General features: G+C 47.9%; 1 protein-coding gene and 1 pseudogene across 3 annotated transcripts in view; both read right to left on the bottom strand.

The window, feature by feature from the left end:
* The window catches only part of Nup35 (Nucleoporin 35kDa), a 190,014-nt gene that overhangs the window by 77,198 nt on the left and 87,200 nt on the right, over positions 1-25,616 (bottom strand). For all 3 annotated transcript variants that reach the window (XM_068353911.1, XM_068353910.1, XM_068353913.1), the window contains exon 3: positions 7,286-7,410. In XM_068353911.1, coding sequence (XP_068210012.1) covers positions 7,286-7,410 — 125 coding nt within the window. The remainder of the gene's footprint in view (positions 1-7,285; positions 7,411-25,616) is intronic.
* LOC137623912 (5S ribosomal RNA) lies at positions 22,881-22,999 on the bottom strand (annotated as a pseudogene).

The following is a 25,616-nucleotide window of genomic DNA, read 5'->3' on the forward strand; positions in this document are numbered from 1 at the left end:
TTGGGCAACTTTTGAAGCAACTGCCGCTACTTTTGAGGCTTTGCACCGCGGTTTGGATGTCAAGTTATTTGGCAACCCTGCCCGACGATCACCTGCCGTAGCCAGAAGGAGATAGTATTCTTGGAGACTGGCTTCTTCACTAGTCCCGAAGAGATGAACAGACTCTTGATCTCAGGTCGAAGTCTGGCTGTCCTCTCTAAGTATTTTCGTACTGCCCTGACAGGGCACAGCAGCAAGTCCCTCGAGTTGTCCGAACGAGGAATTGCCGGCACTGAGAACCCTTCAAACTTGGGATCCCAAACGGCTGGATTCTGAGTCTTTACCACGAAGGATGGGACAAACCTGAAGGTAGCCTCACGCCGACCCCTCGAGTGGGATACCTCGTACGACAGTCCGTGCAACTCCCCTACCCGTTTTGCTGATGCCAGAGCTAACAGAAAAACTGTCTTGAGGGTGAGTTCCTTGTCCAAGATGTCCTTTAGGGGTTCGAAGGGAGGTTCTGACAGCATCTTCAGGACTCTGGCCACATCCCACAGGGGCACCCTACTGGCTTGAGGGGGGCACAATTGTTCGAAGCTCCTGATGAGCATCGAGATATGTCTGGAGGCACCCAGGTCGATGCCCTTCAGGAGGAAGACTTGACCCAGAGCAGCCCGGACTCCTTCGATAGCTGGGATGGACATGTTTACCTCGTCCCTGAGATAGACTAGGAAGTCCGCTATCTCTGGAACGGAGGCCCTCAATGGTTTGATGTTCCTCGAGATGCACCACTTAGTGAATCTGGCCCACTTTGCCTGGTATACTGCCGCTGATGAACGCCTCAGATATCCTGACATCCTTGCTGCCGTTCTCGAAGAATATCCTTCCTTCCTCAGCATAACCTCCACGCGTGAAGGTGGAGGGACCGAGGGTTCTCGTGGAACCTTTGAAAGTGGGGCTGCCGTAGAAGGTCTGGCCTGTCCGGAAGGGGCCAAGGTGGAAGGCGCGCCAGTTCCTTTAGATTTGCGAACCACTCTCTCTCCGGCCACCAGGGTGCTACCAAAGTCATCCACAGGTTGTCCGCTCGCCTCACCCTATTGAGGACCTATCTGAGCATCCCGAAGGGAGGGAAGGCGTAAACGTCGAGGTTGTCCCAAGGGTGCTGGAAGGCGTTCTCGAACGCCGCTTCTGGATCTGGCACAGGAGAACAAAACACGGGGAGCTGTGCGTTCAGTCTCGTTGCGAACAGGTCCAACATTGGTGATCCCCATTTCTGAATGAGGGTCTTGGCCACTTCCGGGTGCAAGGTCCACTCGGATCCTACCACTTGACCCATTCTGCTCAGGCCGTCGGCAAGGACGTCTCTCTTCCCTGGAATGAACCTTGCTGAGATCTTGATCTGTTCCCCTTCGGCCCATTCCAGCAGTCTCAATGTGAGGACGTACAACTCCTTCGATTTTAGTCCTCCTTGTTTCTTTATGTAGGCCACCACCGTGGCGTTGTTGCACATCAGTGCCACAGTGTTTCCCCAGAGCTGATGGAAGAACTCTAGGCACACTCTTCCCGCTGCCATCATCTCTAGTACGTTTATGTGCTGGTTTTTCTCTACATCCGTCCAACTTCCTCTTGCTGTCCTGCCGAGGAGATGGGCACCCCACCCGTCCTTGGATGCGTCCGTGAACAGAAGCATCTCCGGAGGGTCGACTGCCAAGGACATTCCTTTGAGGTTGTTCGATCTGGCGATTCACCACTCTATGACCTCCTTCGTCTCCGGGAACACCGGGACCACCTTGTGGGGGTAGTCTCTCTGGTTCCAGGTCTCCTTAAGGTTCCATTGGAATCCCCTGAGTTTGAGTCTCCCCTGGGGGACTAGTTTCTCCAACGACACGAGATGGCCTATCAGTCTTTGCCAGTCCTTGGCTCTCCTGGGCTGGTCCGACAGGAAGGGCCGGAGGATCTGGTCCAAGTTGACCAGTCTCTCCTCGGAAGGGAAAGCTCTCGCCAACCGGGAGTCCAGGACCATTCCGAGGTAGGTCATCCTGGTGGAGGGTATCAGTTGGGACTTCTCTAGGTTGATGATGATACCCAGGACATTGCAGAACCGCAGGAGCTTCGTGCTTTTCTCCCTCGTACTTCCCCTGAGGCTGAAAGCAACATCCAGTCGTCCAGGTACCGAATCAGGTGGATGCCCTGTTCGTGTGCCCAGGCTGAGACTGTTGTGAAGACCCTCGTGAAGACCTGAGGGGCTGTGGACAGACCGAAGCAGAGGGTCTTGAACTGCAACCCTTGGGTACCCCATTTCACCCTTAGGTACTTCCTGCTGGAGGGGTGAACAGGGATTTGGAAGTACGCATCCTTGAGGTCTATGGACATCATGAAGTCCCCCTCCCTCAAGGCCGCTAGGACCGACTTCGGGGTGTCCATCTTGAAGTCGGTCTTGCACACGAACTTGTTGAGGGCTGAGAGGTCTATGACTGGTCTCCAGCCCCCTGTCGCTTTCTCCACCAGGAAGAGTCTGCTGTAGAACCCTGAGCCCGGGTTCTTGACTGGTTCTATCACCCCTTTCGCCAGCATGGCAGAGACCTCCTCTTGTAGGGCCGTCCTTCTCAAGGGGTCCTACGGTGCCAACCACTCTGTCTGTTGATCTGGCATTAGAGGTGGGGGGTCCACCAGGAAGGGCAACCTGTACCCTTCTCTCAGGACTGCTACGGTCCACGGATCTGCTCCGTGGTCTCTCCATGCTTGCCAAGAATGTTTGAGGCATCCCCCCACCTGAGGCTTCGGCAGGAGTAGGGGGCCTCTCTCCTTATCTCCTTCTAGAGGCGCGACCTGAACGACCTCTCCTGGCTGCTGCATAGGAAGGTCTGAAGGATGATTGCGTTGAAGACGTTCCTCTACGGGAGGGCTGAGAAGACTGAGAACAGGCCGTAGTAGGGGCGTCTCTCCTGGGTTGACTAGGTGAGGCGCGAGGAGGATGGGAGGCGTCGGAGGGCGCCCTTCTATGGGTAGGTCTTCTCGCTGGAGGGGGTCTGGAGTCTCCCGTATCCTTCAGCTTCCTGACCCTCTCTACCGTCTCTTCCACTGCCTTCAGGGGGAAAACTGAGTCATCCCACAGGGGTAGGCTCCTCAGGGACCTCGCTTCTCTGTCGGGGAGCCTCCTTACGAGCTTGTTGAGCACCGTATCCCTTTTTCGCAGAACCCAATTGGCGGCCTGCGCGATGGATTGATACGAGAGAAACTTAAGGGCCTTACCTCCCGAGCTAATCAGCTCCTTCAGTAAGGCCTGGTTCTCCGGGATAGTGAGGTCGTAGGAGGACTGGAAGCCTACCAGCGTGGAGGCCCACCAATCCAGCCAGGAGGAAACGTTAACCAGGTCCTTGGCTATCTCCTCCAGAATGGCAGCATCTGAAGGGGAGAAACAGATTGGGGCGGTAGTAGCCCTCTCTTCAGCTGCTCCTTGCCCCAGGATGGCGATTGCAGGTTCCACAGTACAGGGATCCGCGCAATGCCCTTCAGGAAGGTAAAACCGGCTCTGAGATTTTAGGCCTTGAAGAAGCTTGGAGGAACTCTGGGTCTTGGGGGCTTCTGCATGGTTGGCCACGATCTTGTCCACGTGAGCCCTACCCAGCCTAACATCCCTAGCCAAAGGCAGGGCTCGCGAGGGTCTCTGCTGCACCAGGGCATCAACCAGCCTGCTGAGGCTCGAGAGCCAGACTTCGTCGGAGGAGGGCTCGGGTTTGTCCAGTCTGTGATGCCTGCGAATGAGTCCTATTAACCTCCTGTAGGGTGAAACTTCTGCTGCTGAACCTTCTCCGTTGTCGTTCATTTCCTCCGTAGGACGTTCCGCTGCCTGTGATGGAGGTCCTCCGACGGAGGTCGCCGCACGGGGGGGAGGAAACATCTTGGACTGGTCCAACTCCGGCGGCTCAGGGCGTAGGACGGGCATCGCCGTCGGGACGGAGGCCTCCGTCCTGGACTTATCCCTGCTTACGGAGGTCCAGCTAGATGCAGGCTTGCTCGTCGAAGGGAGTTGCTTGTCTCGTTCCAGTCGACTCGACGTTGACTTGGAGGTCGGGACGTGGTTGCCAGACCGAAGGGGTGACTCTCTCCGCTGGGCGGATGGAGTCGGAACCTTCACGGACTTATGCTTGTCCACTGGGATTTGAATAGACGACTCCCTCCGTCGATCGTATCTGCCGCTGGATATGTACCTTACTGGTGAGCGAGCCCTTGATAGCCAGTTCAAGGGGCCCGGAACTGCTGACATCTCTATAAGTTTGCTACGAGGGATGACGACCCATTCTTCCCCCGGGGAGTCACTTCTCCTAAACTTCCTCCTGGGGGACCTAGAGCGCCTAACCCCGTGGCGGGATCTGGAGCGGGAGCGAGAACGAGAACGTCTCCAACGGGACCTCTCAGGACGTCTCCTATGGTCCCTCGGGGCTCCGTCTTCCGAGGAGCAAGAGTAGGCTTCGACCGAGGAGCCCGACGACTTGCATGTTCTCACCGGCGGGCCCGACTCGTGCCGCGTTGTAGATGGGTCCACACGTCGCTTGATGGAAGAAGAGGGCTGTAGGAAGATGGACGGAATCGTAGCTGGAGGGGAGCGTGGGAGTTCCTCGATGGGGTACCAGGTTTCAAAACCTTCTTTCATCCTCAACGAAGACCAGAAGGGCGTCTTCGGCGCTGCCCACGCGAGGGAGTCCGACGGCGGCGAGTCTTCCTTCTCGGCGGAACCCTCGGCTGCGGAAGCACCTGAAAAACACGCCCACAAGGCGGGAGAAGAGGTAGGCACAGTTTTTCCCCACATAGGATCATCTGAGGAGACAGGCCCTGCTTGCACCAGAGTTCCGTCCCTGAACACACTCCCGTCCCTCCCTCAGGCCCCTCACTTGCATGGAATGATCCCACAACACCACTATCCCGCAAATCAGACTCTGGGGAAGGGCCACAGGCCTCTTCCCCGCAACCAACTTACCTCGTCCCCTACTCTGGGTAGGGGAAGGCAGCAGCGAGGCTCTGTCTGACGAAACGCCCGGCGAAGCAAGAGGAGAAGAGATGTTCAGCTTCTTAGGTGACCTCTTCAACGCCGCCTTCTTTTTGGTGCCGTAACGCACACACTGCACCTCGTTCTAGGACTCGCACTCCAGACACGTGGCTGTAGGGGAACACACACTGCCCCTACACGAAGAATACAAGGAGTGCGGTTCAACTTCAGATTTCGACAGGAATGCACCACACAATTTACCGGCCATAGGCCCAGGACAACGGCAGGGATGCTTCATTACGCACTAGTAAAGCACCGCGAGACACAGGAACACGAGGGAAAGGATAAGGGGGAACACAAAGGTACCACGTGGGAACCGCGTGAGGCACAAAGGGGGTCGGGGACACAAAGGGTCGCACTGGATAAGGAGAGCGTCGTGAAGTTATCGCGACGCGACCAGAGAACTTACTGGGGATCGAGACCTGAGCAAGCATGCTCTCTGACCCGGGGTCGCCTCAGGGTGCGTATCACACCACCTGAGGTTGCCCCTCATAGAAAACGGGAGTAGGGTAAACTACACAAAACTCTGGTCGGTTAAGAGGAGACCCCAGATACTCCTAAGAAAGTAGTTCGAGGTAAGTACTCGGTGTTGGAACAACTTATGTTTAGCCTATCTTTGAACATTCAAGATATAAAACCCACTTATTATCCAATCTAAATTATTTACATGCAAATTTCAAACTTTAGATAAAAAGCCTTAATTAATAACGTATATTAGAACCTTTTAATTTCATTGTCTCTTATGCACAACAGAATGAGCATCTAACTTCCCATTCTTTATATTTTCGATTTCTTCTAGATTTATATTATGACTTGACACGTACATGTAAATTGATTTCATTATCTGAAGTAACTAGAGAAAACTTATTCTGTGCTTCTTAAGGATTCTCAAAGAATCAGACAGTGTTGAAGTATAATTTGGATTTGGTTTTATAAAGTTGTACATGAATAAGATATTGTTATATAGTTTACATGGGATGGCTCTATTTTAACGTCAAAATATCACATATTTTTTATTCATTACTCATACTGTATATAGTTTTTTGCTATTCCTTACTTCCCTTCCTCATTAAGCTACTTTCCCTATAAGAGCCCTTGGGTTTGTAGCATTCTGCTTTTCCAAATGAGGTTGTAGCTTGCCTAATAATAATAATAATAATAATAATAACTAGAGGGGCACTCAGTAGGGCACAGACCTGCGCTGTGGCAGCTCATTTTTCGACCTTGACCTTTGATCTTAACATGTATCAATTGGTGTGGATTTTCATACACTTAAATATAAACCAAGTTTGAAGTCTCTGTGACAACGATATACAAACTTATGGCTGACTACAAGAATTGGACATTTTTACATAACAGTTAATCCCTGCAAGTTTCATTACAATTAAAATTGTGGCCAGGAGGCAGTAATAATAAAAGAACCTTTATACAATGAAAATAAAAACTTTGATAAATAACTAAATACAGGTGGATAATTCAGTTACATTCTTATTTCATGGCAACCTAAGACAGTGACTTGTCTATATCTATTAAGCAGCTCATGTTTCATATTATCCTTGCTAAGTACTCTTACGGCACCTTAAAATCAAGTACGGGTATGTCTTATTTCAATGCAAGAACAGTCCAGCGACACATGTCTAGTTTTGAAGGCTTTTTCAATAGAGGTAACATTGATATACTGTATCAATCAAGTACTGCTATAGACCACTTACAAACAAAAACAGATGTTTTGCACTTCCTCTCTCTGCACAGGGTAATTTCAATACAGTATTCAAGTTTTGTATAAAGTACATGAAATAATTTTGCTTGGAAATAAAATTCAACTAGTTAGAAATATCACACTACTCTGGAAAGACAATTGAAAATTTACCTCTGAAAAATACTCTTTTCTTATAAACCCATTACTGTACCATACTTGTAACCAATTCCTTTCAAAATCCTTAAATAGGAAATATTCATTCTAATGTTGTTAATCTTCATAAAAAAAAAAAATTCCATGTTTCCTTTCCTCATTGGGCAATTTTCCCTGTTGGAGCCCCTGGGCTAATAGCATCCTGCTTTTCCGACTAGGGTTCTAGCTTAACAAGTAATAATTATAATAATAATTATAATAATTATAATAATAATGATAATAATAATAATAGTAATAATAATAATAATAATAATAATAATAAAAGGGATTTACTGTTAAATAATTCTACAGTATTCTCTATATGATACCAATCAACTCAACAATCTGTATTAATTTCATATCTTTACCTTGATGAGAAAAATGGATCTTTACAGGGCTGTGGGGAACCAGGAGTTGATACCGTTGCTGATGATGAAAACTGGCGGGTAGTTTTGTTTGGACTGGTGCTTCCACTGCCAACAACCCTGCTACTCTGGAAAGAGAAATAAACTTTTATAATATGAAGTTTTTATGATAAAACAAAGTTTTATGAATACTTACCTGGCAGTTTTATATATATATAGCTTAGTCTCTCTGACGTTCGGCAGAATTTTTAAAAAATCGAGGCAACAGCCTTGTGGTGATTGTGCGGTTAGGGGGTTAACAACCCTTAAAGGGTGCTACTTGGAATCATTCCTGTTTTCTGTTCCTCAGATCATCTTTGCCCGACCTGTCTCCTGAGGGGAGGTGGGTGGGCCTTAAAATATATATATAACTGCCAGGTAAGTATTCATAAAACTTTGTTTTATCATAAAACCTCCATTTTTATGAATAGAACTTACCTGGCAGTTACATATATATATAGCTGATTCACACATTTGGAGGAGGGTGACAGACAGTAAACATCGTTGGGGAAACAACAAAAAGTTGTAGGAGAAAAAACACCTTGATTCCTTACCTGCTAAGGTAGCTGACTTCAAAGGTTCCTGCCTCTTGAGTCGCTTTCCCTTAGGAGTGTCAGCCAGGAGTGGACCTGTCATGCTGAAAACAACTCAATCGAGTCTGTCAACGGGGTGAGACCAACAACTTGACTAGACTTCAGAACTACCTTCGTCCCTTATATTGAAAACTGCAACCTTACTAAAACTAACCACCTAACTTTGCAGAATAGATATAAACTATCTATCTAAACTGAGGGTACTGTACCACAAGTCGACGTCCTCAGACAACCATAAAAAACACCAACCCACACACAGGTATACAAAAACTAAGGTTGAGGGGAGGTAGTAACTCCTTTGCCTAATACAGAAGCCGTAGCTACGTATGGGCCCAAGGTATAACATCTTTCATAATCCACTCTTACCTCTCTGAGGTAATGAGAGGCGAACACAGAGTTGCTTCTCCAGAATGTTGCATCCATAATTTGCCTAACTGACATATTCTTACGATATGCCAGCAAAGTAGCAATGACTCTCACTTCGTGAGCCCGCACTTTCAAAAGGCCAAAGTGCTCTTCCTCACACAAGAGGTGAGCTTCTTTTATAGTCTCCCTCAGGAAAAAGGACAAAGCGTTCTCAGAAAGGGGTTTTAGGGGATCTTTCACTGAGTACCATTTGGAGCTAGATGCGCCTCTCACATTCTTAGTGTGAGACAAATAAACTTTAAGGGCTCTAACTGGACAGAGGAGCCTCTCCTGCTCTTGACCCACTAGATTAGTGAGGTTAGGGACCTCAAAAGTCCTTGGCCAGGATTTTGATGGATTCTCGTTCTTGGCGAGGAAGTCAATCTTTAAAGCACAAACCGCTCCATTCTGATTGAAGCCCACTTGTTTTTCAATAGTATGAACTTCGCTGACCCTTTTAGCTGTGGCTAGAGCTATCAGGAAGAGGGTTTTCTTCGTTACATCTCTAAGAGAAGCTTGTGAGATGGGTTCGAACTTCTTGGTGCAAAGAAACTTCAGAACCACATCCAGGTGTCAAGATGGGGGCCTTAATTGAACCTGCTTAGTTGTCTCAAAAGACTTCATGAGGTCTTGCAAGTCTTTATTTTGAGACAAATCTAAGCCTCTATGCCTACAGACCGCTGAGAGCATACTCCTATACCTTTGATCGTGGATACTGCCAGTTTAGCATCCTGTCTGAGGTATAACAAAAAATCCGCAATCTGACTCAGAGGTAGTGGTTGAGGAAACTTTGTGCTGCCTACACCAAGCTCTAAAAGTCTCCCACTTAGATTGGTAGACCTTTTGTGAAGAGACCCTCCTTGCTCTGGCGATAGCTTTTGTAGCTTTCACCGAAAATCCTCTCGCTCTGACAAGCTTCTCGATAGTCTGAAGGCAGTCAGTTTGAGAGCGAGGGGGTTTTGATGATACCTCTTGAAGTGGGGTTGTTTGAGAAGCTTTGGACTTGCAGGAAGGCTTCTTGGGAAGTCCATCAACATGTCCACCACTTCCGTGAACCATTCTCTCGCTGGCCAGAATGGAGCTACTAGGATCATTCTCCTTAATCGAGGAGAGCGAATTTCCTGACGACCAGATTGATGATCTTGAACGGGGGAAACGCATATGGGTCCATCCCCGTCCAATCCATCAAAAAGGTGTCTACTGCTATTGCCTCCTTGTCTGGGACTAGGGAGCAGTAGTTGGGGATCCTCTTGTTCTGGTTGGAGGCGAAAAGGTCTATTAAAGGTCTCCCCCACAACTTCCAGAGACTCTGACAGACCTGCTGGTTGAGGGTCCATTCCGTGGGAAGAACTTGCCCTTTCCTGCTGAGCATGTCTGCTCTTATATACCTTTGTCCTTGAACGAATCTTGTTAACAGCTCTATCTTGTTCTCCTTCGACCATAGAAGGAGCTCCCTTGCTGTTTCGAACAGAGACAGAGAGTGAGTTCCCCCTTGCTTCCTGATGTACGCTAGAGCTGTGGTGTTGTCCGAGTTGACCTCCACTATCTTCCCTGACACTGAGTCTTTGAAGGCCTTTAGCTCTAACAGAATGGCCATCAACTCTTTCCTGTTGATGTGCCATCCGATCTGACCCTTTTCCCAAGAGCCTGAGACCTCCTTGCTTCCTAGTGTTGCTCCCCATCCTGACTCCGACGCGTCTGAGAACAACACTAGGTCTGGGTTCTTATTGTACAGGGAGATCCCTTCTCCTAACAAAGCTGGATCCAGCCACCACATCAGATGATCCTTGACCTCTGCTGGAATGGGGAGGGAAAAGGAGTCTTCCTGTGTCTTCCTGTTCCATACCTTTGAAAGGAAGTGTTGAAGAGGTCTTAGATGCAGTCTCCCCAAAGAGACAAACTGTTCGAGCGAGGAGAGAGTTCCCAGTAAACTCATCCACTCCTTCGCTGAGCACTTCTGTTTCTTCAAGAATTCTCGGACCTTCTCAAGGCACTTGGTCTGTCTCTCCTGGGAGGGAGAAGCCTGAAAATGAACTGAATTCAGAACTATCCCCAAATAGAGAATAATCTGATTCGGCTCGGTCTGAGATTTCTCCCTGTTGATGACGAGACCCAGTTCTTGAGCCATTATGAACGTCTTTTGTAGGTCGTCCAGACATTTTTCTTTCGACCGTGACCGTATCAACCAATCGTCCAGATAAAAGGATACCCTTATCCCCTCTTGATGCAGCCAGCCTGCCACGTTCGCTATTATCCTGGTGAAGACTTGAGGAGCAGTGCTGAGACCGAAGCAAAGTGCCCTGAACTGGAAGCACTTGCCCTAGATCACAAATCTCAGGTATTTCCTCAAAGTCGGATGGATGGGGACGAGAAAATAAGCGTCCTGCAAATCGAGAGACACTATCCAGTCCCCTGGATGTACTGCTGCCAGCACAAACTGAGTCGTCTTCATGGTAAATTTCGTCTTCACGAAGACGTTCAGAGAGCTGACATCCAGGACGGGTCTCCATCCACCCGAGTTCTTGGGTACCAGAAACAGGCGATTGTAAAAGCCTGGGGAGGAAAGGTCCAGAACTGGTTCTATCACTCCCTTGTCCAGCATCTGATCGACCAGATCCACTAAGGCTAGAGGAGTATCTGAACGAGGAGGCTTCTTCAAAAGGGGGATCTTGTATCCTTCCTTGATGACTGAGAGGGACCAGGTGTCCGCCCCTCTTCCCTCCCAAGACTGCCAAAAACGTGACAGTCCTACCTCTATCGTTGTCTGGAGGACTTGTACTTAATTTCTTGGAGCGGGATCTAAACGAACCTCTATTCGTCCTTGCTCCTGACTCCTGTTTTCTTCCTCTGAAATTAGATCTCGAAGGAGCCCTACCTCGAAAGGGCTGTTGGAATTTTCTCTCCTCCCTCTTCAGAGACGAAGGAGCAACTGGCAAAGGCTTCCGAGCCGAGCGGGATAAGAGATCTTGAGTGGCCTTTTGTGCAAGAGAAAGCGTAATATCTCTGACAAGAGCCTCAGGAAAGAGATGTTGCGACAGGGGGGCGTAAAGGAGTTCAGACTTCTGCGCAACAGTCACAGATCTCGAAGCAAAGGAACATAACAGGGCCCTCTTCTTCAAGACTCCTTCTGAAAAAAGGGAAGCCAACTCATTAGCTCCGTCCCTCAGAGCTTTATCCATGCATGACATGATACTCGTCAGGTCTTGTGTTTCCTCCAATTGCTCTGTCTTCCTGGCCAGAGTCCCTAGAGACCAGTTCAAAAAACTAAAAACCTCAAAGGCTCTAAAAATCCCTTTGATGAGGTGATCAAGTTCACACATTGACCACATAACTTTGGCCGAGTTAAGGGCATGCCTTCTGGCAGAGGCCACAATACCTGAGAAGTCACCCTGGGAGGAGGCAGGCACTCCCAGACCCAGAGGTTCCCCAGTCTAGTACCACATAGGCTACCAGCCTTCGAAGCAAGATGAGCTGGAGGAAAAGAGAAGGTGGTCTTAACCGCTTGTCTACGCTCCTTCATCCATTCGTCCAATTTAGCGAGAGCCTTCTTAGCAGAAATATGTTATTTTGATAAAATAAATTTTTGAATATACTTACCCGGTGATTATAATAGCTGCAACTCTGTTGCTCGACAGAAAAACTCTACGTACAAATTCGCCAGCGATCGCTACACAGGTAGGGGGTGTACTCAACAGCGCCATCTGTCGTTCAGATACCCATTACTCATTGTAAACAAAGAACTCAATTTTCTCCTCGGTCCACTGTGTCTCTATTGGGGAGGAAGGGAGGGTCCTTTAATTTATAATCACCGGGTAAGTATATTCAAAAATTTATTTTATTATCAAAATAACATTTTTCAATATTTAACTTAGCCGGTGATTATAATAGCTGATTCACACCCAGGGGGGTGGGTAGAGACCAGCAAAATATGTTTACATCATATGAGCTAAGAATTTTTATTTCATTTTAGAAGTTATCAAAATAACTAAACAAAATAAATAGGTACCTGGTAAGGAAGTCGACTTGAACAATTACTCTGCCTTTTTAAGTACGTCTTCCTTACGGAGCCTCGCGATCCTCTTAGGATGCTGAGCGACCCCTAGGAGCTGAAGTATCAAGGGTTGCAACCCATACTAAAGGACCTCATCAAAACCTCTAATCTAGGCGCTTCTCAAGAAATGACTTTGACCACCCGCCAAATCAACCAGGATGCGAAAGGCTTCTTAGCCTTCCGGACAACCCAAAAAACAACAATAAAAAACATTTCAAGAGAAAGATTAAAAAAGGTTATGGAATTAGGGGAATGTAGTGGTTGAGCCCTCACCCACTACTGCACTCGCTGCTACGAATGGTCCCAGGGTGTAGCAGTTCTCGTAAAGAGACTGGACATCTTTAAGATAAAAAAGACGCGAACACTGACTTGCTTCTCCAATAGGTTGCGTCCATTATACTCTAAAGAGATCTATTTTGTTTAAAAGCCACTGAAGTAGCGACAGCTCTAACTTCATGTGTCTTTACCTTCAGCAAAGCTTGGTCTTCCTCATTCAGATGGGAATGAGCTTCTCGTATTAACAGTCTGATAAACTAGGATAAAGCATTCTTTGACATAGGCAAAGATGGTTTCTTAACTGAACACCATAAAGCTTCAGACGGGCCTCGTAAAGGTTTAGTTCGTTTTAAATAGAACTTAAGAGCTCTTACAGGGCATAAGACTCTTTCTAGTTCATTTCCAACCATACGATAAGCTTGGAATATCGAACGATTTTGGCCAAGGTCGAGAAGGCAGCTCGTTTTTGGCTAGAAAACCAAGTTGTAGAGAACATGTAGCCGTTTCAGATGAGAATCCGATGTTCTTGCTGAAGGCATGAATCTCACTGACTCTTTTAGCTGTGGCTAAGCATACCAGGAAAAGAGTCTTTAAGGTGAGATCTTTCAGGGAGGCTGATTGTAGCGGCTCGAACCTGTCTGACATAAGGAATCTTAGTACCACGTCTAAATTCCAACCAGGTGTAACCAAACGACGCTCCTTCGTGGTCTCAAAAGACTTAAGGAGGTCCTGTAGATCTTTATTGTTGGAAAGATCTAAGCCTCTGTGACAGAAGACTGATGCCAACATGCTTCTGTAACCCTTGATAGTGGGAGCTGAAAGAGATCGTTCTTTCCTCAGATATAAGAGGAAGTCAGCTATTTGAGTTACAGAGGTACTGGTCGAGGATACGGATACTGACTTGCACCAGTTTCGGAAGATTTCCCACTTCGATTGGTAGACTCTAAGGGTGGATGTTCTCCTTGTTCTAGCAATCGCTCTGGATGCCTCCTTCGAAAAGCCTCTAGCTCTCGAGACTCTTTCGATAGTCTGAAGGCAGTCAGACGAAGAGCGTGGAGGCCTTGGTGTACCTTCTTTACGTGTGGCTGACGTAGAAGGTCCACCCTTGGGGGAAGTGTTCTGGGAACGTCTACTAGCCATCGAAGTACCTCGGTGAACCATTCTCTCGCGGGCCAGAGGGGAGCAACTAGCGTCAACCTTGTCCCTTCGTGAGAGGCGAACTTCTGCAGTACCTTGTTGACAATCTTGAACGGAGGGAATGCATATAGATCTAGATGTGACCAATCTAGGAGAAAGGCATCTATATGAACTGCTGCTGGGTCCGGGATTGGAGAGCAAAATATTGGGAGCCTCTTGGTCATCGAGGTTGCGAAGAGATCTATGGTTGGCTGGCCCCAGGTGGCCCAAAGTCTCTTGCATACATCCTTGTGGAGGGTCCATTCTGTTGGAATTATTTGTCCCTTCCGACTGAGACAATCTGCCATGACATTCAAGTTGCCTTGGATGAACCTCGTTACTAGTGATATGTCTAGACCTTTTGACCAGGTGAGGAGGTCCCTTGCGATCTCGTACAACGTCAGAGAGTAGGTCCCTCCTTGCTTGGAGATGTACGCCAAAGCCGTGGTGTTGTCCGAGTTCACCTCCACCACTTTGCCTTGAAGGAGAGACCTGAAGCTTTTCCAGGCCAGACGTACTGCCAGTAGCTCCTTGCAGTTGAAATGCATTGTCCTTTGACTCGAGTTCCATATCCCCGAGCATTCCCGACCGTCTAATGTCGCACCCCAGCCTACGTCCGATGCGTCCGAGAAGAGAACGTGGTTGGGAGTCTGAACAGCCAGGGGAAGACCCTCTCTTAGGTTGATATTGTCCTTTCACCAAGTCAGACAAGACTTTATCTTTTCGGAAACCGGGATCGAGACCGCTTCTAGCGTCTTGTCCTTTTTCCAGTGAAAAGCTAGATGGTATTGAAGAGGACGGAGGTGTAGTCTTCCTAGTGACACAAATTGATCCATGGATGACAGTGTCCCTACCAGACTCATCCACAGCCTGACTGAGCAGCGTTCCTTCTTCAGCATCTTCTGGATGGATAGCAGGGCTGGGGGCTGATCGTCTTGTTGTTCAGCAACGTCCTCATCAGAGGGTTCCTCATCCGAAACTGATGAGGAAACGGCAACGGAGTGGGCAACGTCTGGCTCGCTGAATCCGGTCGCACTGGTAGATGCGTGACGGAGCCGGACGCAATATCATGGAACTGCTGCACAGTCTGTGAACCGTCAATAACCATGAGTGCGCGAGGAAGCACAGCGTCAACCCGAGACTGTCTAGACCGTCTGGGTTGTGCAGTCAACACCCTACCGGGTTGCTGAGGTTGACGCACTGCGTCAAAACAAGTCACCTCTGCTGGTTGTTGAACGTCCTGAACGTCAAAAACCACCTCCGAGCGTCGCTTAATGTCAACGTGCGGCTGGCAACCCACACTGGGTCGCATCGGTGGAGTAACCACCTCAACTGGCAGACGCGAGTAGGTTACCTCAGCGTCAACAGGGCGCACAACCGACCGGTTGGAAGGTTGTTGGCCAGAAGGTTCTTCTCCGCATTTAAGTCCTCTATCAAGGACGCAAGCTTGGACTGCATGTCTTGCAGCAAAGCCCATTTAGGGTCTACGGGAGCAGGTGTGGCAACAGACGGGGTTAGCGACTGAGGCGGAACCGTTTACCATCCCTGAAAGCCTTGTTATGCGTGACATAATAGTACAGCAAAACTTCAAAGGCTCGACAACAGCTGTGAAGTTGACCTGTAAACAACTTGGAGCGTCTCCTGGCTAGGCGCCAGGGAGAGTCTACCAGAATTGAGAAGTCTATCTGGGCAGAGGCATGAACTCCCAAGCCGAGAACTTCTCTCGTGTCATATCAGACTCTCGCTCTATAAACCAGTTTAAAAGAAGGGAAAGCAAAGGCTGTATCCCCCAAACTCCTCCTGGTGAAAAACCAGTCGCCTAGCCAACGTAACGCTCTCTAGGAGAGCGAGAGAGCACTAGCTTAAAAACAACGGCTTCGAAGTAGCTAGGCCTAGTGTAAGCTCTGACGTTTAGGCGAACGAGGAGCAGCAGTTACAAATAGATCCGGACTAAGATCCTTAAAAAAATCATCATGATTTAATTAAAGTCCATAGGAGGCTAAGCAGCTTTAGGCTCCTCTCCATCTGACAGAGTCCTCAGTAGGAGGGAGAACAGCAACTTCCTCATCTACAGGAACCTTGTCCGATAAAAGCTGAGTCTCTTACTGGTGCATTAGTAGCGGACCAGAACGCAACGTCATGTAACTGCTTGACAGTCTGTGAACTGTCAACAACTGAACTGTCAACCACAACAGGTGCGTGAGGACGCACAGCGTCCACTCGAGACTGCTTTGACTGCCTAGACTGAGCAGTCAAAACAACTCTAGAATGCGGAGGTTGACGCACAGCGTCAAAACAAGTCAACTCCGATTGTTAGTGAACGTCTTGAACGTCAACAGGAGCATCAGCCAGTGGCCTAACGTCCAAATGCGGCAGAAAAAAACCACACGAGACCGCATCAAGTGTGGTTCTAAACAACCTGACTGACGTGACTAAGCTACGCCAACGTCAACAGTAAGCACAAAGGAACGTTAGGTAGGCTGAAAGCCAGGATATCGATGAGATAAACGGCTAGACTCAACGGACTAATCGGCAGAATAGTCTTCCATAAGGGAGGCAAGCATATACTGCATGTTTTGCCATACAACCCCTTAAGGATCAACGGAAATGGTTGTGGTAATAGACGAGGGTAACGTCTGTGACCGCAACACTTTGCCTACAAAAAAAGACTCTCGGAGTCTGTGTTACGCTTTTGTTAGGCGGCGAGCAGTTATCCGATGACTGCATAGGGTCAGAGCTGTCCTAATGGCTGTAACCAGGACGATGGACCTGCCCTGAAAGGACTGACTTTCGCTTACTCCGAAACCTTGTGACAGGTTTCTTATGCGAAAAGCCTACGGATGGCGAGGAGAAACAACGTCTCTCTCGTCTTATGGTAGGGGAGATCTTGGTAAGATACACCCGATACCATAGAGGGAAAACGTCTGTTCGTTGGTCAAGGCCTCTCGAACCCATAAGTCGTTTGACATTACTTCTCCCCTGGGCTTGGGAGCTTGTAAGAGGTCCCGGACTAGGTGAACGACAGGCAAGAACAGACGAACCCTCGGACGCAACACTGTAACACTTTGCGCCTCGGACGCAACACTGTAACACTTTGCGCCTATCACTTTATCACTTCGATTTTCTGTTTTGCACTTATTTCTACCTGAAACACGCAATTCTACCCTTCATTAAAAGGTAGTAATTGCGAAATTAGTCGTATAATGCAAGCTCATAATACCAGCAAAAAACAGAAAACATATTTTAAGATAAAAATAAAAATCAGTGGCTGGGAAAGAGACTAAACACTAGTTCATATAACTACGTTTTCAATCTCTCACCGCACATAGCCTGGGGACGAGAATAAAAACCTAAAAACGTTTTATCCTTCCTCCCCGTACAGCGACTAGGGACGTGAGTAACACGAGAACAACGTTACCCGCTTGAACGGAACGTTTTCTCTCCTCTCTCTCCCTCCGTCTCTATCTCTCTCTCTCTTGATTTCGCACCTAAGAGAAGAGCCCAATTATATATCGTCAAAAAAACATGTTATTTGACTAAAGGAAAAAACTGAAAGGTTTTTCAAATAAAAAGTTCCTTTAAATTAGAATTTAAAACATTTAAGCTAAGAAAGAATGAACAAAACGTCAGAATCGATTTACTCTTACTGCAAAGTGAAACCGTGATACACTCTCTCTCTATCGTAACGATAGAGCGCATGTTGAACGTCCTGAACGTCAACAACTGCGTAGCATAAAAAACTAAACGTTAGTTCATCTTTGAAAACAGTACGAAGACTATCAAAGAAATTCTTTCATAAAAAATTACATTTAAAAGTTTTAAATCCTTAGCTCTTTAAAAGCTAAAGACGATATAAAGGGCTCAACTTCGGTTTCCAAGTTAGGACCGCCTACTCTCAGGAAAGTTCTATATAAACAAAGCATTAAAATTTATTTTATATGTTTATAAAAAATGGAAAGTTAATCGAAGAGGCCTAATAAAGGCGGAGAGATATAAAATATATATAGGAAAATCTATAACGTGATAAGATAATTACTAAAAGCCTAAACACACTTCTGTCTAAGGGAAGGGTCGGCCATTTAAAAGTGAAAGAAAGTCCATACTCTCTTTGTCACCATAATCAAATCTATCCAAAACGAGTTCAAGTTTTAAGATGAAGATAAAACACCTGCATAGCGAAAGCTCAAAACTAGAATAGTGTACTTCACCAAATAGTTGTGAAAACAAATCCAGTTAGCAACAGCGAATTAGTAGGTCTTGCCGGTAGCCCGACAGAGAGAAAATTGAGTTCTTTGTTTACAATGAGTAATGGGTATCTGAACGACAGATGGCGCTGTTGAGTACACCCCCTACCTGTGTAGCGATCGCTGGCGAATTTTTACGTAGAGTTTTTCTGTCGAGCAACGGAGTTGCAGCTATTATAATCACCGGCTAAGTTAAATATTGAAAAAGAGCGCTTCATCTTTATGAAGGCCGTCTGTTTCTTGGCCTTCTTCCTGCTAAACTGAGATTGAGGAGAACGAGGAGCAGAAGGTTGAAACTCCTCCCCATACAGCTCAAGGAGGGAGCGAGATAGAACTTTGTAGTCGCCAGCAGCATCAGCAGGCTTGTCTTCGTCCTCTGAGACATCATCGAGATCCTGTCCCAGCTCTACTACAGCTTTCGTTCGGGTAGAAGGTTCACCTAAATCCGAAAGAGGAAGATCGAAGGATGCGTCCTGTAGAGGAGGGCTGCAAGCAGCCTGACACCGAGAACCGCTTGCGTCCTGGCGCCGAGCGTAGGTGTTGTCCTGGCGCCGCGAGTCGGAAGCGTCCTGGCGCCGAGCGCTAGAAGAGTTCTTGAGGCGGTAGGCAGAAGTGTCCTGGCGCCGAGAGAAGGAAGCGTCCTTGCGCCGAGAGCTGCAATCGTCCTGGCGACGAGAAACAGCACCGTCCTGAAGAAGCAGGCTGGAATCATCCTGGCGCCGAGAGCGAGAGGCGGAATCGTCCTGGCGCCGAGAACGAGAGGCAGAATCGTCCTGGCGCTGAGAGCGAGAGGCGGAATCGTCCTGGCGCCGAGAGCAAGCGACGGAATCGTCCTGTGGAGGCGAGCAGATGAGGAAGGAGTGCAGTGTTGTGCCTTTGACGAAGCGCGCATAGGTTCCCTTGGAGAGGAACTCCGTTCCCTTTAGAAGCTGACTTCTTGACATGTAACGAGTCGTCCTTACGTCTGGGAGAGAGGGCGGCTAAAAGCTTGCACTAAAGAGAAAAGTTGCTCTTGCATAACCGTCATGAACGATTTAGCGACCTCTGCTGGATCCTGCGGTACCAAAGGAGATGGCTGTCGAGTACAGTGATCCCTCGCTACTTCGCGGTTCGACCATCGCGGATTCACCACTTCGCGGATTTTTTTCATAACGCATGTATATACATATATCGCGAATTTTCCGGAAATTTCGAAAATACCACGATGTGACCGATGGTGCGAGATTGGAGAAAGTAAGGAAAATTGAATCATGATTGATTTTCAATATAAATGAAACTTTGAGGAGCAACAAAGATATCATTTGTTAGAGAGATAGAGAGAGGTAAGGAATGGGAGGTAGTGAAAAGTAGCCCACAGAGAGAGAGAGAGAGAGAGAGAGAGAGAGAGAGAGAGTGTATAGAGAGAGGTAAGGAATGGGAGGTAGTGAAAAGTAGCCCACAGAGAGAGAGAGAGAGAGAGAGAGAGAGAGAGAGAGAGAGAGAGTGTGTGTGTGTGTGTGTGTGTTGTTTTAAATGTAATAAACAAAAAAATTTTTTTAGGTTATAACACATAGGTGCTTATGTAATATCAACTGTGTACTGTAGATGGTTTGAATAAGTTAAGAAATGGTATAAACGATACTTTGTTAGTGTATTCGTACACTCTCAAGAGCGGCAGCTAGACGTCAGCTGATCTAATCACAGCCAAAAGTAAAACAAAAAAAAGTCAACAATACTCGATTTTTAAAACACACCCGAAATTTAAAAACAAAAGTACACGCTTTCTTAATGTGCAATTAACTATTTAAAGAGTAGCAATTTTCTAGAATAAAATGTTGTTTCCCAAAAAATAGTGGTTTGCTGATGAAATCGGATGCCGTATTTTTAGCTACGATTGAAATGGATGTAAACTCGGCATAATTTTTTCGTTTCGTATTTAATTGACACTAAGAAAATGACCAATTCGAAGATCATTTGTATTTTTCCTAACCATACAAACCTTAGCTATTTACATAGGGTTAACCTTTTAGCGCAGCTGAAATGGCGAGCCATTAGAATTTAATGAGGGTGGATTACCCCCGCGCTAGTAAGCGGGGGGGGGGGGGGGGGGGGTAGGGGTAGGGGAGTGGTAGCTAGCTACCCCTCCCCCCCTCACACACAGGTGAATGCTCACTTTCAATTAGAGGTAGGACTTGTCTTGGGGGACAGGGCTGGTGGGCAAATATGTGTAAATAGCTAAGGTTTGTATGGTTAGGAAAAATACAAATTATCTTCGAATACAAACCACGCTATTTACATTGGGTGACTTACCCCTTAGGTAGGGTGGAAAGTCCCCAGCCATACTGGCTTTGGCTTTACCCGGGGACTCAGAATCCGAGTGAGTCGCACTCGAGAAAAGGAGTCCTTGCACCTCACAAGTTCCTTGCTCCACAAGCAACCGTGTGGCCTACATAAGCTTGTGTGTGAAGGAAGAAGTGTGACCCATCCTAGGCAGTTGACCTGGAGTTCCAGAAGGAACTCTGGGTTAGGACGTTCCCAATACCACCTCGTTAGGGAATGGGGGACGCGACAGTATTGACTCAATACTCGGAACACAAGGAAGCATGGTTTACCTGCAGAGGTTCGAGGTCAGCTATGCAGAGACCAGGATGCTGCTTCCCCGTAGAGGGGATGATGAAGAAAGAAATAAGGGCCAGACATACTTCTTTCGTTCATGCAGACTAAAACCTGATAACAATGCTCTCAACCTTCTGCTACCTGTCCAGAAAGGAGCCTGAGGTTAGACCAGCTGTTGTGTAGCCACCACAGAGCGATAGAAAACGTATCGAAACTCCTGTGGGTCACGCCCTGCAGGAAGCGGGCTGCGAAGGGTATTTGACGCTTCCAGACTCCAGCTTGTAGCACCTGCGTCACAGAGTAGTATTACTCGAAGGCGAGGGACGTTGCGATGTATCCAACATCGTGCTGTAGGGCGACGTGACGGGGGAGGGTCTGGAGACAGGTCGAGATCAATGTCCTTGAGTTCGAGCTGAAGAGGTATCCTGGTGACTCTCCCCCGTGTCCTCCTTGTGCTCCCAAATCGGCTGCAACTGAGGACAAACTGCAGCTGTTCCAAAAGCTAACCTCTCGATTCCTTTACTGGCAAGAAAGAGAAGGCCTTGGGACATCAGACACAGAATGGAGACTCGAAATCTTGAAGGAATTGGACCGAAGGGCCGGGACCCCAAGATTCTGAGTCTAGCCAACAACTCAAGGAGCGAACCTGAATGTTGCCTTCCCCTCTCCTTAGAAAGGGCGGAGTCGTACGAGACCAAGAAGATTGCTTACACACTGGCCGCGGCCAGAGTGAGCAGGAGACCCAAGACGGAATACAATCCGAGGCCTGTCGTAAAGGGTCTTGAGAAGATCTCTTAAGGGACTAAAAAGTCCGAGCCATGCTCCAAGTTGGAGGTCTCACTCCGACTAGGGCAGGGACGATAGTAGCTTCGCATGAGCGAGGAAAGATCCAGCGGGCAGGAAAAAGTTATTCCTTTAAGCCTGAAGGTCAGGGAAAGGCTGAGCGACAGGCTTCATTGCCGAGAGCGGAAAGGAGTTTCCTCCCGCCGAAAGGCAATAAGACCGTTATTGCTGGAGAAGAGGCCTCAAGGGAAGAGGTATATCTCCCACGGCACCAACCACCGAAGACTCTTCACTTCGCCTGGAAGACCCCTGCGGATGACTATCGCAGATGACGCGACCTCCGTCCCGCGACTGTAGCGGGTTGTCTCTTCTTGAGGAGGAGGCGTCTCCAGGCATGAAGCCGAAGCGACGCCCCGGTTCGTGAAAGATGTTGCAGTGTGGTTGTTTGAGTAGTCTGTGCCGTGAGAGAAGCTCTCCCGGGAGTTCCGTCAGGGGAAGCAGAGGGTCCAGAAACCGTTCTACGCATAGTCCCAGTGGAGCTCTCTCATTGAAAGGTTGACAGACAACCTGGTCTTGTTGAGACCCATTCTCCACAGACAAAAAGGAGGGAAGACGCAAGCGTCGAAGTTGTCCCACCATCACCGGAATGCATCTTGCCAGAGTCTCGGGGTCTGAGACTGGGGGGAAGAACAGCGAAAGCTTGAGGTTCCAAGCTGTCGCGATCAGGTCCCCCCGACCAGGACTTGCTGGTTACTCAAGGCCAAAGACCCCCAGGTACACTCTCTCTACGAGGCTCTGCTCGGATAGTCGGAGAGAACATTCCTCTGCCTGGAATGAGAGAGCCGATGGTGGTATTGAGAGTATCTCAATCATCTCGGTATCTCTACTGCAAGATGTGAAGGTGTGAAAATGCGTCTCCTGCTGGTTAGAACACGCCAGAATCATGAAGTCGACGCACACGGAGCGACTCGGCAGGAGCTGTAGGATCCGTAGAGGGGCCAGACTACGGCCCCTAAGCCTGCCTGAATGATGAAGAGGTATCCTTCAGGTCCTGACCATAGGCCTGGACCGGAACATAACCCCCCCCCTTTTCTTTGACGAGTCCGAGAACAGCATCAAGAATGTGGGGAAAGGACGAGAATATCCACTCCCATCAAGAGGTTCCATAGGTCAACACCCATTGCAGGTCTAATAGTTCCGCTGGTCCCACAGAGGCCAGGAAGTCCGGTTAATCGTTGCCGGAAACCACCGGAACTTGGACCGCCCCACAGGGAACTTATCCTGAGGCGACCGTTCGGAACTATAGACGGGTCAATGAGGAAAGGAGAACTAGGAAACGCTCCAAGGTAGGGCTGAAAGCTCTGCTTGACTGAGAACAGGTACTGCGACTCTCCTCAGCCTTGCCACAGTCAACTGAAGGGAAGGCTCGGAGGAGGTGGCAACAGAATCTGGTGTCCCCAGGTGGTCACCCATCCAAGTACCGACCAGAACCGACGTTGCTTAACCTCGCTGGACGGATGAGAAGCGGGGTTTCCAACGTGGTAAGGCCGTTGACTCAATATCATGGCCAGATACTCCAGATGTTGAGGCAGAAGAAGAGAAGGCTCCTAGCAAAATACCATGAATCCCCACTCATGGTAAGCATCCGGAAGCTTGTCCCGGCGCTGAAGAAGGTCGAACCCGAGCCTACCGGAGTTGACCAGCCCTCCAAAAACCGAAGGAGGCGGAAGCCTGCACCTGAGCGGCCATGAGGAAAGCAGGGAGAGTTCTCTGGGGAAAAGAACCTGCGATGCCACGGCGGGATCACCACACTGCATCATAAGCAGGAATACCTGCAGTCTAGGCTGAATTCCACGAGCTCCCTGGAAGATGGATGGAATGGACACTGAAAGTACCCGTCCTTCCGATCCAGGGTTTAAGGAGTCCTGTCGCCTCGTTACAAGTCTGATCGATTCTGCTGTTCTACGCTGGACGAAGTTTGTTCGACAAACTTGATCAGGGCTGAGAGGTCAACTACGGAACTCCCGTCTCAGATACTTCCTTACAAGAAAGGATCGACTGAAGAAGCCAGGGGTGAAGCCGTCGATGATCCTATGGAGGACCTTCTCCTAAGGTATGGATCATTCTGCCCAAACGGGCAACTCTCTGAGTGGCCTCTCTCGCGAACGAGAGAGATGAACACTTCGTAGAAGAGACTAGAAGATGCCCACTGAGGGCCGGTGGATCAGCAAGCTGACCTTTAACAGTAGCGATCCTCCGAAGAGGAGTCTCTATGAGTGGCCTCTCTCGCGAACGAGAGGGGTAAGCACTTCGTAGAAGAGACTTGGCAAGACTGTGCTCCGCCCCTGAAGGAAGAGAAACTCAGCAAGGGGGGAGAGAAGTCTGGGCAAAGGCAGCAACAGCAGTCGGAGACGATGAATTTATTAAGATGTGGGAAGTTCTCCCTCTTAAGGGAGAAACAACCTCACACCCGAGGAGGAAACTTCCCTCGGCAGGGAAATTGTCCAATCTAGTTGTCCAACCCCTGGAGGCGAACCTCCTTTAGCGTTCTAAGATGATCTGAAGTGCTGGTCATGTTGTCACGGGAGTACTTCTAAGAGAAGGTATGACGCCCATGACAACATCCTCTGAGGGACGGCAGTGACAGCAGATTCCCCACGCATGAACAGAACAGTTCTGCTTCGTTGGCACTCTTAGTCGAACGAAGAAAAACTGCATAGTTAACTGGAAAAAAATAAAATTAATTATTTAACAGAAATTCCCTAGGGAGGAACTCCGAAGAAGAACCCCGAGGGAACAACATAAAATTAAGTATTGCGCCCTTCCTTCCCCAGTCGACATCCACGGGAGAAGGGGGGGCGGAGTAACTGTAATAAAAACAGAATTACAACTATTTAAATCAGCTAAGAATATTCAATAATAGTGAGAACCACTGATCCTCCGAAGGGAAGTGTTCCCCACGGAGAAAAGCTGAAGTTAAAATACAATTACATTTTCACTAAAAATAATTGAGACAAACAATTAGAAGAGCAACTAACCCACGCACGGGAAAGGAGCTTCCCCAATAGTACACTGTTGTTGTAAAGGTGAACGACCTCGAGAAGAGAAAGTCCGTAGTCAATCTTTGAGAGGCCACATTCCCTCCACTCAGAAATCCATGTTTCCCGTAGGAAAAGGGAAAAGGCGAAGACAATAGTTGAATGAAGAGGGTCCAGGTGATGACGATTCTCCTGCAGCGGCCGAGTTAGGTTATATGCCGACGGGAAGACCGATGGACCAGAGAGGGAGAGGTCGTTCCCCACGAAGTGGAACTGTGCTGGCCTTGCTAATGTACGCAAGTGTCGTTGTCGTATATGTATCACACCCAGCACAAACACTGAAAAGGAAACCTATCACATTTTTATATGCACATATATACATAAACATTAAGAATGTTTTTATATATATACAAGTACAGTGAGCCCTCGCTGCTTCGCGGTTCGACCATCGCGGATTCACGACTTCACAGACTTTTTTCATTAAATACGGCATCCGATTTCATCAGCAAACAACTATTTTTGGGGGAAACATAATTTTATTCTAGAAAATTGCTACTCTTTAAATAGTTAATTGCACATTAAGAAAGCATGTACTTTTGTTTTTAAATTTCGGGTGTGTTTTAAAAATCGAGTATTGTTGACTTCTTTTTGTTTTACTTTTGGCTGTGATCAGATCAGCTGACGTCTAGCTGCCGGTCTCAAGAATATGCGCGTACGAAGTATTGTTTACAGTGAACCCTCGTTTATCGCGGTAGATAGGTTCCAGTCGCGGCCGCGATAGGTGAAAATCCGCGAAGTAGTGACACCATATTTACCTGTTTATTCAACATGTATATTCAGACTTTTAAAACCTTCCCTTGTACGTAGTACTGTTAACAAACCACCCTTTAATGTACAGAACACTTAATGCATGTACTACAGTACCCTAAACTAAAACAGGCACAAATATTAAAGGTGATTTTATATCATGCATTTCCTAAACATGCTAAAAAGCACGATAAAAAATGGCAACCAATGTTTTGTTTACATTTATCTTTGATCATAATGTAGAAACAAACTGGAGGTAGAGCTTTGCTTATTACCCAGACATATTTCCCATACTTTTCCCTTAGAACTAAATCACATCTTCCTACT

The sequence above is a fragment of the Palaemon carinicauda genome, chromosome 30 (assembly GCF_036898095.1).
Source record: "Palaemon carinicauda isolate YSFRI2023 chromosome 30, ASM3689809v2, whole genome shotgun sequence".
Taxonomy (NCBI): domain Eukaryota; kingdom Metazoa; phylum Arthropoda; class Malacostraca; order Decapoda; family Palaemonidae; genus Palaemon; species Palaemon carinicauda.